Here is a 14185-nt window from a genome sequence, read left to right as displayed (position 1 = left end):
TAATCACAGATTATTTTTGTTTCAGGTTTTCAAAACTTGTCAGTCAATTGGTACTCACATCTAACCTACCATCTGCGTCTTCTGAATAAGGCATACATTTAAAGTGGTTATGCCAAAATCTCTCTTTATCAACAGAGGGTTTGTAGATGTTGCCTTCTGATGAAAAGTTTACAAAGTATACTTTTACGCCATTATTATTAGTCATGTGTCAATGTTGTTGGTACATATTATGTATATATCCCCTAATTTAGGCAACTGCTTTGGAAAAAATTGTAAGATAACATTTTATGAATTTTGTATTTATCAAATTTAGTTTTGAGTCCATTTTGTAAATTGATATCATTGTTTGAATCTGTGATTCAGAAAGTTTAGTGATGCTATACAGTGGCGCATTTCATACATTTGTATCCTCCTTTTATGGGCTTGTGGGTTTTCTTTTTTTTTTTATATGGTTTCTCTGAAAATATTAAACAAAGGGTTGTCTACTTTTTTATTTTGTTTATTTCTGTGTTTTGAACAGTCCTGCAGATCACATTGGCCACTCGAATGAGCTGATTAAGGCAATCTCCTGCCAACTGGTTGGCTTTATTGTCACTCATGTGCTTGGTTTATTGTTGTCTTACACTGCGCTTAAAGCCTGCCCATTGCTTATCATTAGTTGTCACTCACTTGTTTGCTTCTTATTTTATGCTTGCTTTCCTCCTCTTGCGTTTCCATCCCCTGTAGAAGAGATTATTTATGGTCCTTTTGATTGGTTGACTCATATCCCTCTACTGATCACATGTAAGACACTACCTTTTTCCTTTTTTCAGCATCCATGTGAATGCATCTGTTTGCCAGCTTTCTCCCGCATGCTGCTTCAACCCTCAAATACCACCCCTCACTATGTTACACCCTACATTTCACAACGTGTGTAAAAGACCAGCAACAGGGATCTTTTTGTTGGGGGTACGGCTGTCAAGAAGTCTTTAATGTTTTTTTTTTAAATGTTATCTATTGCATTTCACAAAGGCACACAAAGGCTGTCCTGGCGCTGGGAGATGGCTCACCTGCTGCACTCACTCGGCTGGACTCTGGGGCAACATGGCATTTCTCATGGAGGCCTATGGATGTGCTCCCTGGGATAGTGCAGAGGAGCAAGTGGCAGAATCCTGTGTAAATTAATTGGGTATTGTTTTTTTAAAATGTTGTTTCGTTTCCGGAGCGAAAATTATTTGAAATAATAAACTATGCCATTTATAAAAATTGAAAAGAATGAATTAAATGTACAGTGTTGAGATATCATAAGACTCCTGTTTGCTTTTGGCTACATTTGGCTATCACATGTATGCCAATGTGTTACTGTGAATTAATCCCAACTGGCTGTGAGGACAAGCTTTGAGAGAAAAAAGAAAAAAAGAAAAATACAGAAGACTTTGATTATACATTGGACTGAGATTTCTGATTGTATTAACTTTGATATCTGATATCTGGATGCTGATTTGCTTTATGCTCGGGGACAATACTTTGTTTTTGTATTTATCCTTCGGATACTCTTGTAACGAAGGAACATTGGGACATAGGTGGCTGTTTCCCTTTTGTTCCCTTGAGCACGCTTCAAACATTGGCCTGCATTTTTATAATATCATTGGTTTTGCGCAAATCTCATACCCAGCCACGGTTAGAAATTACACTGTTTGCTTTTGGTCTAGTGTCTTGAAATGTTTTTCCCTTTGACTGTTTTTTTCCAACGGTGCTTTACAGACAAGCAGTGGCAAATAGAACAGCTGGACAATCTAAATACATGGGCGAGATATACTGGCTTTGCTAATGCTGGTTTTGAGTTTATCATGTAAAACACCGCCCCTACCTGTTGATTAGAGTTCTCATTTCATAAAATCAGTTGACTACCCCCAGGATCTTTTAGTCTTACTAAAGTATAGTCTAATCTACTACGATTCAAGGTTTCGCACCCCTCCACTCCGCCTGCTTGCAACAGCATCGTTTATCGGTGCGCAAACTCCTCATGCAGGATGGTCTGACGGTAAGCACGTGACTGAAACTTACCCAGAATTCACAAAATAGAAGACGCACAGCTCCTCGGGGAGCGTCTTCCTAAGCCTTGTTGCATATTCTACCAAATTGTCGTGAAGGTAGCGCGCGTTTGTGTTCAGCAGCTGGTTTTGCTCATGTGCGGCATTTACCACCACTGGGTGGCAGTAGCCAACTGGAAAACAGAAAGAACAGATCAGTTTAAAGACAGAGTTTATCTCACTTTTTAAACACAAATATTTATAGTTCGCAAGTAAAACTTAAGTGCATCTTAAAAGAAGGAAATACAACATATTGATTCAGAATTGACCGTATTTAAACAAGATAAAAATAAAGTTGCAATTGGTTTCACTATTTCTTTCAGAATTATATTATCTACCTCACTAGACATTGCTAAGTCCCTAAAAAATGAGGCTCATTACACAAATCTACTGGCAAGTGATATAGGTGCTTGTGGCAGGCTGCTCTCCAACTGAGTGCTTAACTACGCAGAGGATCTAAGAATCAAGGATCTAAGAATCCATCATATGTGGTATTCCTCAAGTGGGTGATCACCGTCCACATACCCTGACTGCCACACTACTAACGCCTGGTGAACTACAAAACTTAAATACACACAAACCACCTAAGTCCAAACAAAATGAATTCATTTGAACTCTTCCAAAAAGTCCATGCATGCAGTTATGTTAAGTTATATTAATTTAATTTGTAAAGTGCAACAATTACCCAGATGTGTCTTGCCGCTTGAGCGTAAACAGCTCTACCAGTCATGTCAGCATCAGCTGAAATACTTTATAAAAAATTAAAAAGGCATGATTTTAAGGCTTTCCTAAAAAACAAAAGATTTTTTAGTTATTTTTAAATTAATAGGTAGGCTATTCCAGGAATGTGATGCACTGTAGATGAAGCTTTTTCCTCCCCATAAGGGGCGCTTATATTTTGGAAACAGGACACTGTATGCTGTGGAAGACATCGGGGTTCTTGATGGCTTATACCATTTGAAGGACAAGTTACTTACCTTTGCCTTATCTGGTAGAGACATGGTCTAGCCGCAGATTCCTTACCTTTGAATTTCCAGGTGTCATGCTGGGTCCTGAAGATTTTTGATTGCAGTACCCCTGTGTGCCGATAAGGTGGCGTTGGTCGACTTCGCATGACGTCTTAGGCGTCAGGTTCATTGGCGTCAAAAAGTCAGCGCCGTCTACATAGGCGCCACCCCGGCACGCTGACGTCAGTACTTTTCACGACTTTCCACGCCAGAAGCGCAGAGCCATGAAGTGACTGACCATGGTGCATCAAAAGCCAACTAGGGCCCTGAAGGGAAAAAGCCCTGACTCTAAAACTAATCCGCAGTCCGGGGAGGATGGGTTTATCGGTATGGAATCTGAGGCTAAATCATGTCTCTACCAGATAAGGCATTTCTGAAGGTAAGTAACTTGTTGATCTGATAGAGACATCTAGCCGCAGATTCCTTACTTTTGAACAGACACCCAAGCAATAACATCCCTGGAGGAGGGACTGCGGAAAAGTTTCAAAACAAAAAGTCCTGCAGGGCAGAGCAATCAAAAAGGCCCAACCTGCGGACCTGGTTGTCCAGGCAGTAATGCTTGGCGAACATGTGCAGAGATGCCCATGTGGCCGCATGGCAGATGTCAAGAACCGGACTCCACGCTGAAGAGCCATGGTGGCTGCCTTGCCCTGGTAGGAAGGGCTCTAAGGCCTTCAAGAGGCTGTTTCCTTGCCAAGGCATAACATATTTTTATGCAGAGGATGATCCAAAGTGAAATGGTCCTCTTCTGTACAGCACGCCTCTCCTTTGCTCTAACGTACCTTATGAAGAGTTGAACGTCCACTAGAGACTCTTCAGTGTGGTCAAGAGAGAACGACAATGCTCTTTTTGGGTCCAGACAGTGGAGATGCTCCTCTTCCTTAGAAGGATGCGGAGGTGCATAGAAGGTGGGCAGGGTAACAGATTGTCCCAGATGGGAAGGTGCTACTACCTTAGGCAGAAAAGAAACCTTAGTGCGGAGCACTACTTGGTCCGGACAGTCGGTCAGGTAAGGAGGCTGAGAAGACAGAGCCTGCAATTCACTCACCCTCCTGGCAGAAGTTATTGCCACTAAAAAGGCTGTTTTGATAGTGAGCAGATGGAGGGGGCATTTGTGAAGCGGCTCAAACGGTCCACACATCAAGAAGGTGAGAGCCAAGTTAAGGTCCTACTGATGCATAATAAAAGGTGAAGGGGGAAACAAATGAGTAAGCCCCTTCAGAAATCTCTGTACAAGAAGTGATGGTTGATCTGGCAACCAAAGAAAAGCAGACAGGCCAGAAAGGTAACCCTTGCCCAGAGCAAAACGCTATTGGGCCAAAAAAAGAATGAAAAGAAGAATGTCTGAGAGGGAGGCAGTCTAGGGGTCAACAGACTGTTCTGTACAATATTTAGAAACTCTCTGCCAGTGGCAGAAATATACTGACTTTATGGAGGACGCCTGGCTGCCAGAATAACTTCACAGGCTTAGGGAGGAAGGTCAAAAGCTGTCAACTGTCACCACTCGATCTCCATGCAAGGAGGCGGAGAGTGGACAGGTTCGAGTGGAGGAACCTCCCCTGCTGCTGTGACAGAAGATCCTCACGAAAGGCAGCCTGATCGGAGGATCGATGCTCATTTGTTAAAGCTTGGGATACCATACTCACCGTGCCAAGTCCGGGGCGAGAAGAAGGGCTTATGCCCGATCGCTCCTGTTCTTCTTGATCACTCTGGACGGTAGTGGTATGGGTGAAAAGGCGTACAGGAGGCATGTGCTCCACTTGCGACAAAAAGCGTTGCAGAGCAAGAGCCGCTTTGGAAACTCCAACATGCAAAACTGCTGACATTGCGCATTCTCTTCAGAGGTGAACAGATCTAAATAAGGCTCGCCCCACTGTTAAAAGACACCAAGCTCCACCTCCGATGGAGACGCCACTCGTGACCTGCTAGGCACCAACGACTGAGTTTGTCTGCTCTGGTGTTCAGGGAACCAGCCAGATGTTGAACCACCGGGGAAATGCCCGGTTGTTCCAGCCAAGTCCAAATACGCAGGGCCTCTTGACAGAGGGTTCACGACACCACCCCGCCCTGTTTGTTGCAGTCCCACATGGTAGTAGCGTTGTCTGTGAACACTTGAACTAGCCTACCCTTGAGGGTTGGTAAGAAGGCATTCAGTACTTTCGCACAAGTCTCCCAACAGGTTGATATGGAGTCCGGCTTCCGGCAGTGACCAGAGTCCTCTGATATCCACCTCTCCCAGATGGCTGCCGTATCCCACATGCAACTCATCCGTCACTACTGTGAGGTCTGGGTGGGGAAGAGAGAGGGGTCTGCCTCAATCAAGGTTTGTCAGCCACCACCACAGGTCGTTTGCGGTGCTCTCTGATATCTGAACCAGGTCGGTGAGATTTCCCCATTGCTGTGCCCATTGTAACTTCAGGTCGAACTGCAGGGCCTCATGTGTCATCTAGCATGGTCCACAAGCAGGATGCAGGCCATGAAGCCAACAGCCTCATCGTCATTCTCATTGAAATCCAGGATAGAGGCTGAAACATCAGTATAATAGCCTGAATATCCTGGACTCGCCGCTCAAGAGGATACCTCCAAAACTGCACCGTGTCCAGAACTGCTCGGATGAAAGGGAGCGTCTGAGAGGGAGTCAGGTGTGGCTTCGACATGTTGATAGTGAACCCCAGCGAATGCAGGATGTTTGCCGTAGTCTGGAAGTGAGACACAACTGCTTGGGATGAGCCCACCTTCAACAATCAGTCGTCGAGATAGGTGACGAATGGAACCTCTGATCTCCACAGATGGGCTGCGACCACCGCCATCACCTTGGTGAGGATGAAGGGGAGCATGGTAAACTGAAAGTGCTCGTGGCCCACCATAAACTGTAGGTAGCGGCGATGGACAGTGAGGATGGGAATATGCAAGTAGGCATTCTGTAAGTCCAACGCTACCATCCAGTCTCCCGGTTCAAGGGCAGACAGGACCTGAGCAAGGGTGAGAATCTTTAACTTCTACTTTTTGAGGAAGTGGTTGAGGGCTCTGAGGTCGAGGATAGGGTGAATGTCTCCATCCTTCTTCGGAACCAGAAAAATAAGGGGATTAGCAATCACAGCCTATTTCGGTCAAAGGAACCCTCTCTATAGCTCCCTTGGCCAAGAGTCTTGACTACCTCACAGAGTAGGGCAACGTGATACTCTGTCAGTCAGCTGATCAGAAGTTGGAGGTATGGAGGGAGGGGCAGTCTTGAAGGGGAGGGAGTAGCCCAGAGGTCTTCAAACGTTGTGATGCCAAGACCCCCCTGTCAAAAGATTTTAAGCATAAGGACTCCCCTCCTGACAAAAACTTCTAGGACTTGGTCCTCCTCATCATTGCCAACTACTGACAGCCATAAACGCCCACAATTACCACTGCAAATCCTTTTTACATTGGGGAAATAAATTAAACCGTGTTTAGCAAACTAAAGGTGAGTAAGAGAGAATGGGGGTGTGGTCAAAGGTGTGGCTAAAACAAAGAGCCTCATTTATGAGGCACTGGCGTACGGCAGTGCCGCAAGTCTTGCTGCGCTGCCCTACGCCAATGTGAAAGGGCAGGAATGCACTTTATTTATGAAATATGGTCCATTTCTGTCCTTTCCCCCTGTGTTGGCGCACATATTGCTGCCCAACACCAACATAGGCAGGATTGTTTTTGTACAGAAAGGGGCAACTTCCTGCAAAAAAGAATCCTGAGAGGGGTTTTTCTCTTTCTATGTGTGTTGCAGAATACAGAACACATAGAAAGAGGAACACACGTAGAAAGAGGAATAACGAGAAATTAAAACATTTCTCCTCATTATGCCTGCTGTGGGGAGGCGTAAGGTTTTGGCGCGGCCCCAGGTTTACATGGTCTTACAAACCTGGGGCAGCATCAAAATCCATGGGTTTTGCGTGAGAACATCCACTGCATTGCCTATGGAAGGCCTACTTGACATAGTGTAAGGCAACGCAGCGACTTGCACTGCTTTGTCTACTCGTATCTATGAGGCCATGCAAAGCCACGCAGGGTGACTTTGCGTCGCCTCATAGGTATGATTGAGACGCTCGTTCCGCTAAAGCTTAAAAAAAAGTGACGCTCTGGCAGCGCAAGCCTCTCATAAATCAGCCCCAAAATATTTTGTTCGTTTTTTAGGTAGCTACATATAAAATAATGGGTAGCTTAAGGGAAAAATAAATTTAATCAATCGGAAATGCACTGTAGTACATTATGAAACCTCTATTTAATGCACTGCAGAGGTCTGTGTGTAACCAGATAGACACAGAATTAAATTTGGTTGGTGCAGTGGAGAATAGTGACTTGTGTATTTTGAAAACCCCGAAACCGGTCCTAGGATGCTCGATTCCGGTCAAGGGAAGACATGGCTTGGCAGTTCGGGATGGACTGTTCCCATGAGGCACAGGGTCAAGACTGATTTGCATATGGCCATGTCTAAACTGGGGTGGTGTAGTGGGCAAAAGAACGATGGATTTAACCCAGATCTCTTGACTGGGGGAGAATGTCTGCATTGTCAGCATTCCGTCCATCATTTGTTTGTTGTAACGCTTTTCGCCCTAAGTGGGATGGGTATTCCCAGACGTGGGACCCGTGCTCACTACGCCACTGGAGTCAAGGTATCCTGGCTGATGACGGCTGATAGCCAGAAACCGGTCCTAGGATGCTTGATTCCGGTCCAGGGAAGACATGGCTTGGCAGTTCGGGCTGGACTGTTCCCATGAGGCACAGGGTCAAGACTGATTTGCATATGGCCATGTCTGAACTGGGGTGGCATGGTGAGCAAAATAACGATGGATTAAACCCAGATATGTGACTGGAGGTAAATGTTTGGCCAATGTGCAACATTCCGTCCATCATCTTGTGTGTTTTGTTGTGCATTTTTAGTGCCATGAGGTCACAGCCTGTGACAGAAAGCACAGTGAATGTGTAAGTCGTTATTTTTTTTTTTTATTGTTTCAATAAACTTCATTGATGTTACAGGCCTTGAAGCAATGCAGAGTTACAAATTACAATATTCAAGAAGGCCTTAAGATGCCAGTGCTAGACCATAAACAAAACAAGTTAAAGATACATCACTTATGACCATAGCAAATTTGGCGATATATAAAGCAGGTTAGTCAGCATCACACACATGTTTAGAGATGGTTAAGTTTATAGTTAGACCATAGATGGCATTGACATGCATTTCACGGACTACAGACTAAGCAAGCATTATCTATATCAGTTTGGCTAAAACTAGATCTTAGAGGCGTGTGCGTAACTCGCAAGAGGCACCTGTAGGCAGAGGTGTGTAGCATAGCAGCTAGTGCAGCTTTGACAGTGGCTATGCTTCTGTGGCTGACCCAGGGGTTTCCGAAGTTAACGTGTCTTTCTCCCTAACCCATGCCAAAAATGTCTGCCAGATGTCTTTTGGGCGTACCATGGGCATAAGGCGTCTAGCTGTTCTTGGCAGTATGTGATGTCGTCCACCCATGAATCTACTTTAGGGCTTCTTGGAGCCCCCCAGTGAATGGCCCGCCTGCGCTTGGTGAGTAGCAGCATCATAGTTGTGAGTCGCCGTTTCTCGGGGCGAACCTTCTCCACATGTCCCAGCAAGGCGACCAGTGGCGTGCATTGTAATGTGACACCTGTGACCGCATGTATGCTCCCATAGACTCCTTTCCAGAAGCAGGCAATGTGGGGGCAGGTCCACGCAACATGTAGGAATGATGCCTTCTCTTGCTTACATTTCCAGCAGTTCGCATTTGGGCGTAATCTCATTTTTTGTACCTGTAGGGGGGTGCGTTATAACCCGTGTAGGAATTTAAAATGGATAAGTCTCAGCTTATAGTTTGAGGATAAGTACAAGAGCTGGGAGCAGCAATAAGACCACTGTTCATCTGTAGATGATTCTCCAAGATCAACCTGCCACTGCTCCAAAGCACGGGGTGACAAAAGGAGTGTTTGATTGCCTTAGATGATATAGTCTGGTGACTAACTTACGTAGAGATATGGTAGTAAGTATGTGTTCCAGTGGTGCCATTGTAGGGGCATCTGGAAAGGAGTTGTGTAATGTTCTGCATGAGGCTCTAAGTTGGTAGTGTAGAAGCAATTCCGGGACAGGTCCTGGGGTTCCCTCTTGATTGTGTGGTTTCTCCAGGAACGTGACCTGCGGGTTGAGATCCCCTGGTGTATTTAGGCCCATTGCATGGGTGCGATTAATAACCTCTTTATCTTGCAAAGAAGGGAAAAGTGGATGATGTGCAAGTGAAGTGGAGGTTGCATAGAGTGACAGGGTCCCGACGCACCTCCTCAGGCCCTCCTAGGCCTCGCATAGAGTCTTGACTGTGTTCACCTCCCTGGCTGTTCTGTGGTAAGGTTTATAGAGGGCAACATGTAGAGGAGTGGGGTCCGCTACATCCTTCTCGATCGCCACATGTGGCTGGAATGGGACCAGGTGTACCCAGAAGTGGAGATATTGGGCTTGCACATATAATGCATAAATTTCAAAGTCAGGAGCACCCAGCCCCCCTAGCGAAAGCGGTCGTGACAATAATTCCCATACTGCCTGTGGCTGCTTCCCAGCCCATACGAGGGCGATTACACTGGAGCGGAGGGATTTAAAAAAGACTAGTGTGAGGGGGATGGGGATATTTGCGAATAAATATAGGAGATTGGGGAGGACTATCATTCTGGTTATGGCTATTCTGCCAGCCAGAAACAATGGCAGGGCCGACCAGTACTTTGACTTGCGTTCCAGCCACTCTATTAATCGCCCAAAGTTCATACGCCAGATTTCTTATATATCTCTAATGAGCCATATGCCTAAGTATTTTGCCGAGCCATCTGCCCATGTGAGTGGGAACTCCAGTTCTGCTTCGTGTGGGGCATCGGTCAGGGGCGGTAGGGACGATTTAGACCAGTTAACTTTCACACCAGACATACCTCCAAATTGGAGAACTTGCCGCAATACTGGATTCAGAATTTCATCCAGTTTACGAATGTACAGTGTGATGTAATCAGTGTACATTGAAATTATTAAGTTTCTGTCTGTGGAACCAAGCCCTCGAAAAGTGTGGTGCTGTCGTATTCTGGCAGCTAAGGGTTTCATCGCCACCACAAAAAGCAGTGGCGAGAGGGGGCAGCCCTGTCTGGTACTGCGCATTATTGGGAATGGCTCCGACAGCAATCCATTTGCGTTCAGACGTGCCGTGGGCTCGGAATAAAGTAGACAAATAAGCTTGATGAAATTGGGACTGAACCCCAATCTGGGCAGTAGAGTAAAAAGTATGGCCATTCCAGTGAGTCGAACGCTTTAGTAGCGTCAAGGAAGGCAACGATGGCTGGCAATTGAGGGACTATCTGGTGAACCGCAGCAAACAAGGTGCGTAAATTATGAGCTGTGGACCTGCCGGGGATAAATCCGGACTGGTCTGGCTATAAGCGGCAGGAGTGGTTCCAACCTGTTGGCGATTAACTTGGCGAGGATTTTTGCATCAACGTTAATTAGAGAGAGCGGGCGATACGAATCGCAGAGATTAGCCACCTTGTCTGATTTCAAGAGAGAAATGATTACAGCCTCTTTTTTATTGTTGGTGGCAGAGAGCCGCAGTCTAGACATTCTTGGTAGACTGCTTGTAAGCAAGGTGTGAGCTCGTCCGCGTAGGTTTTATAAAACGAGGTCGTTAGCCCGTCTAGGCCTGGGGTCTTCTCACCTGGTAAGCTACTGATAACCTGCACAATGTCTTCCACAGAAAATGGCTCATCCAACTAGGCCCGATGGGCCTCGCTTAGCCAAACTAGTCCAATGGAGTCTAAGTATGGTAGTAGCTCGGGAGATGGGCAGTCTGCGTGGCAGTGTATAGTGAGGAGTAGAAGTTAGTGAGACGTGAATGTGTGGCCTGTTGACCTCTAAGGGGGTTTGAGTCTTCATCTAGTAATTCAGTTAGGTACGTCGAGGACGTATGTTGTCTGAGTGTGTTTGCTAGAGCTTTTCCCGGCCTATTGCTCTCGCTGTAACTGCAGGCTCTGGCATTTTTCCCCAGGAAGAGAGTCTCTCTGTCCGCCTCTTCCCCAAATTCTGACATTTTCACTCTCATTGTTGCGAGATGTATGGGCGAAACCGATTATAAAATAGGAGTTCAGTGTCGCGGATGTCTTGTTCCAGTCTCGTCAGTGGTTGTCTAATTGATTTTAGGACCCCAGATTGTTTGGCGATACATGTGCCACTTATAACTGCCTTAAAGGCTTCCCACAAAGTGGAAGGCGACTCTACCGAGCCTGCATTAATGGAGAAGTTTGTTGTTGTATAAGCTTTATTTCGACAAATAGTGTCATAAAAGCTATAAAATCATTTTATAGATAAAATACAGAATAAACGTATCATACAGCAACATAATAAAAGTTATATGCCCAAACAATTCATCGAAATACACTATTGTACGAGATCAATTAGTTAAAAGTTAATAAACATCACATCGATAAAAACATACATTAAATACAAGAAAAATAAAATGAAGCAGCAGCATGATAATTCATCTTGCTAAGAGTCCTTTTAATGGGCTCAGGGTAACAACCCCCACTAAACCTGCTAAAAAGGCTCTAGCCTTCCTTGGAATAACAGCACAGAGGGTTAGAGCATAAAAGGCATGTGCATAAAATGTGGCTTTAAAGCTTGGGTAAGCAGCCTTAGGGCCCTGCGGCGATTTCATCTCAGCTTCGTTCGGCATGGTGCTGTGCCGCTCTTGTTAGGGCTTTCCATCTACTAAACAATGCATGGCTAAGGAACTTTGCCACGCAGCACGCAAAAAAGGTCTGGGGTCAGACCTAAGGATGCGCAGGGCTGCCCAATAGTACCGTGTACCCAGTTGTCGGCAAGTCAGTTTTAGCCACTTGGTTCTCAGGATGTTGTATGCCAGGCAGGCGAACATAACATGGGCAACACTTTTCAATGGGGCCCTGCAATATGGGCAATCCTTTGGTGTCTGATTGCATGGGTACCATTTTGCGGCTGTCTCACAGACAGGAAGAGTGCTGAACCTAAAGTGGATATACAACATCCTATCCCTAGGGACCTGAATTGTATCTAAAAAGGAATCTAGTGTGTTTATGTAGATACAATTCTGCTGTTAATCTACCCATATTGATTTTGCAGGTTTCCTGTTGATCCACCCATTCCCAATACAAATGTTTGAGCTCGTCCTTTTTGGGGGGTTCCTGCCTATCCCAATTCGCTTGGAACCCCATGGCTGACAACATTTTCCTGACGTTTGAAATCCAACCTATTTTGCGACCAGTGTCTATCCGTGTAACCTCAGTGAGGGCTTCAACATAGGAGAGGAGCTCTGGGGTCCGCCTAATGCGAGCCCAAAAAAGCAATGGTTGCAACCTGGCTAGGTCGCAAATTGACCGCCTCCCCATATCCAGCATTAGGGGGTGAGCGGAACGTTTTGGGGTAGCATCACCAGGTCCCTAAGGAACTTATACTCAGATCTGCAGAGATCGTCAACCTTGTCACATCCCCATAGCTCTGCTCCATAGTGAGCTGTGCTGACTGCTTCAGCGTCATAGACTTGGAGGGCTGGGGCTACCGGCCTACTGTGTGAGGAGCGGTGTTCCTTCCCGAGTGCTCCAGCCACTCGTTTATGCTCCATCAGCATCTTTGCTAGGTGGGGCTTCCATGACATTTTGTTAGAGAGTCGGACACTGAGATAGTCAAAGGTGTCAACCCTTTCCAGGGGTGTCCCGCCCAGCAAAGGGCTGCTATTGTAGGACCTGTGGGGGTTAAAGGCCATAAATTTAGTTTTTAGAGTGTTAATGACCAACCCCCGGTTATCACAAAAAAGTTGGAACCTGTTGAGTAGACGCTGCAGCCCAGCTGGGGTCTTAGACACCAGCAGGGTGTCGTCAGCAAACAAGAGGGTCGGTACCTTATCGCCCGCCAGGGTTGGTGCGTCTGCTGGATCTTCTTGCAGAAAGCTGACCACCCCATTTATGTAAAGAGAGAATAGGGTGGGGGCCAAAACATGACCCTGTCAGACTCCTCTGTTGACAGGGATACGCTCTGTTAGTTGAACTTGAGTCCCCCATCGTGTAGCCGGACCAGCAATTTAAGGATAAAGGGGGAGTGCCCATCTCTCTGAGGGTCAGCCACAACTTGCTCCTAGGGACCAGGTCAAAGGAAGTCTTCAGATTGTTAAATGCGAGATAAAGACTGCCCTTGCCAATCACCACTACTTTCCAGTAGATGTGAAACAACCTGAAGACCTGATCGATCATTGTGGTCCTCGGCCTAAAACCGGCCTGGTACTGAGAAAGGGTGGCTTCATCCTCAGTCCATAGCTGTATCCTCTGCAGAAGTTCTCTGCCAAAGACCTTCTGCAGAGCCTCGATCAAAATAATGGGCCTATAGTTTGAAGGGTTGTCTCTGGCTCCCTTTTTAGGTCTTGCGCTTAGCGTTGCACTGCGCAGCAGTGCTCACGCAGCGTGAGACATTTAGTAGGTGAAAACCGGGGATTCAGCACTGACCTAGGAATCGCACACGCTCGTGCGATTCCTTTTGTGCTACCCCATTGGCCTTTTTGTGCGTCTTTTTATAAAAGACTGCACGCAATTGGCCAAAGGCAGGCACATTGCTCCGCCCATGGCCTATTGGTGTCTATTACACGCTTGGTGCACGTAATAGACACCAATAGGCCATGTGGATTCAATTATCGTGCCCAGACACGGGCGTGATAATTGAAATCACATGCTTGGCTGTGGCGTGCAGCACTTGTTTAAAAAAAATATCTGGCTCTGCTGATAACACCTGCGAATACTTCATAAAATAATGCTGACTGTGACACCTCTCGTTTATTTAGAAATGATAGTTTTCTAAACACGCGTTTACAAAGATTCATTACCTAGCATCACGCTATTTATTCAAAGACAGAAGCTGCGGCTGACCCCATGTTTCCTGGTTGTGCCGTTCACCCACTAGATTGATATCCCTCGCTCCCATTTTAGATCGGGTTAATGCTTTGTCTTTAATTCTTCAGAGGTCTACATTAGTACACTGAGTTAAATAAATACATGTATTACATAATAAATGAAACTGGAAAAAGGGTTTTC

The 14185-nt window shown here is 45.9% G+C and overlaps 1 protein-coding gene across 1 annotated transcript in view; it reads right to left on the bottom strand.

Moving 5' to 3' along the window:
- The window catches only part of LOC146810896 (5-phosphohydroxy-L-lysine phospho-lyase-like), a 250027-nt gene that overhangs the window by 177837 nt on the left and 58005 nt on the right, over nt 1-14185 (bottom strand). Inside the window, exon 3 of the mRNA XM_085617945.1 lies at nt 2047-2206. Coding sequence (XP_085474071.1) covers nt 2047-2206 — 160 coding nt within the window. The remainder of the gene's footprint in view (nt 1-2046; nt 2207-14185) is intronic.

This window comes from Triturus cristatus, chromosome 7 (genome assembly GCF_964204655.1).
Source record: "Triturus cristatus chromosome 7, aTriCri1.1, whole genome shotgun sequence".
Lineage (NCBI taxonomy): Eukaryota > Metazoa > Chordata > Amphibia > Caudata > Salamandridae > Triturus > Triturus cristatus.
This window is presented reverse-complemented; position numbering and strand designations above follow the sequence as displayed.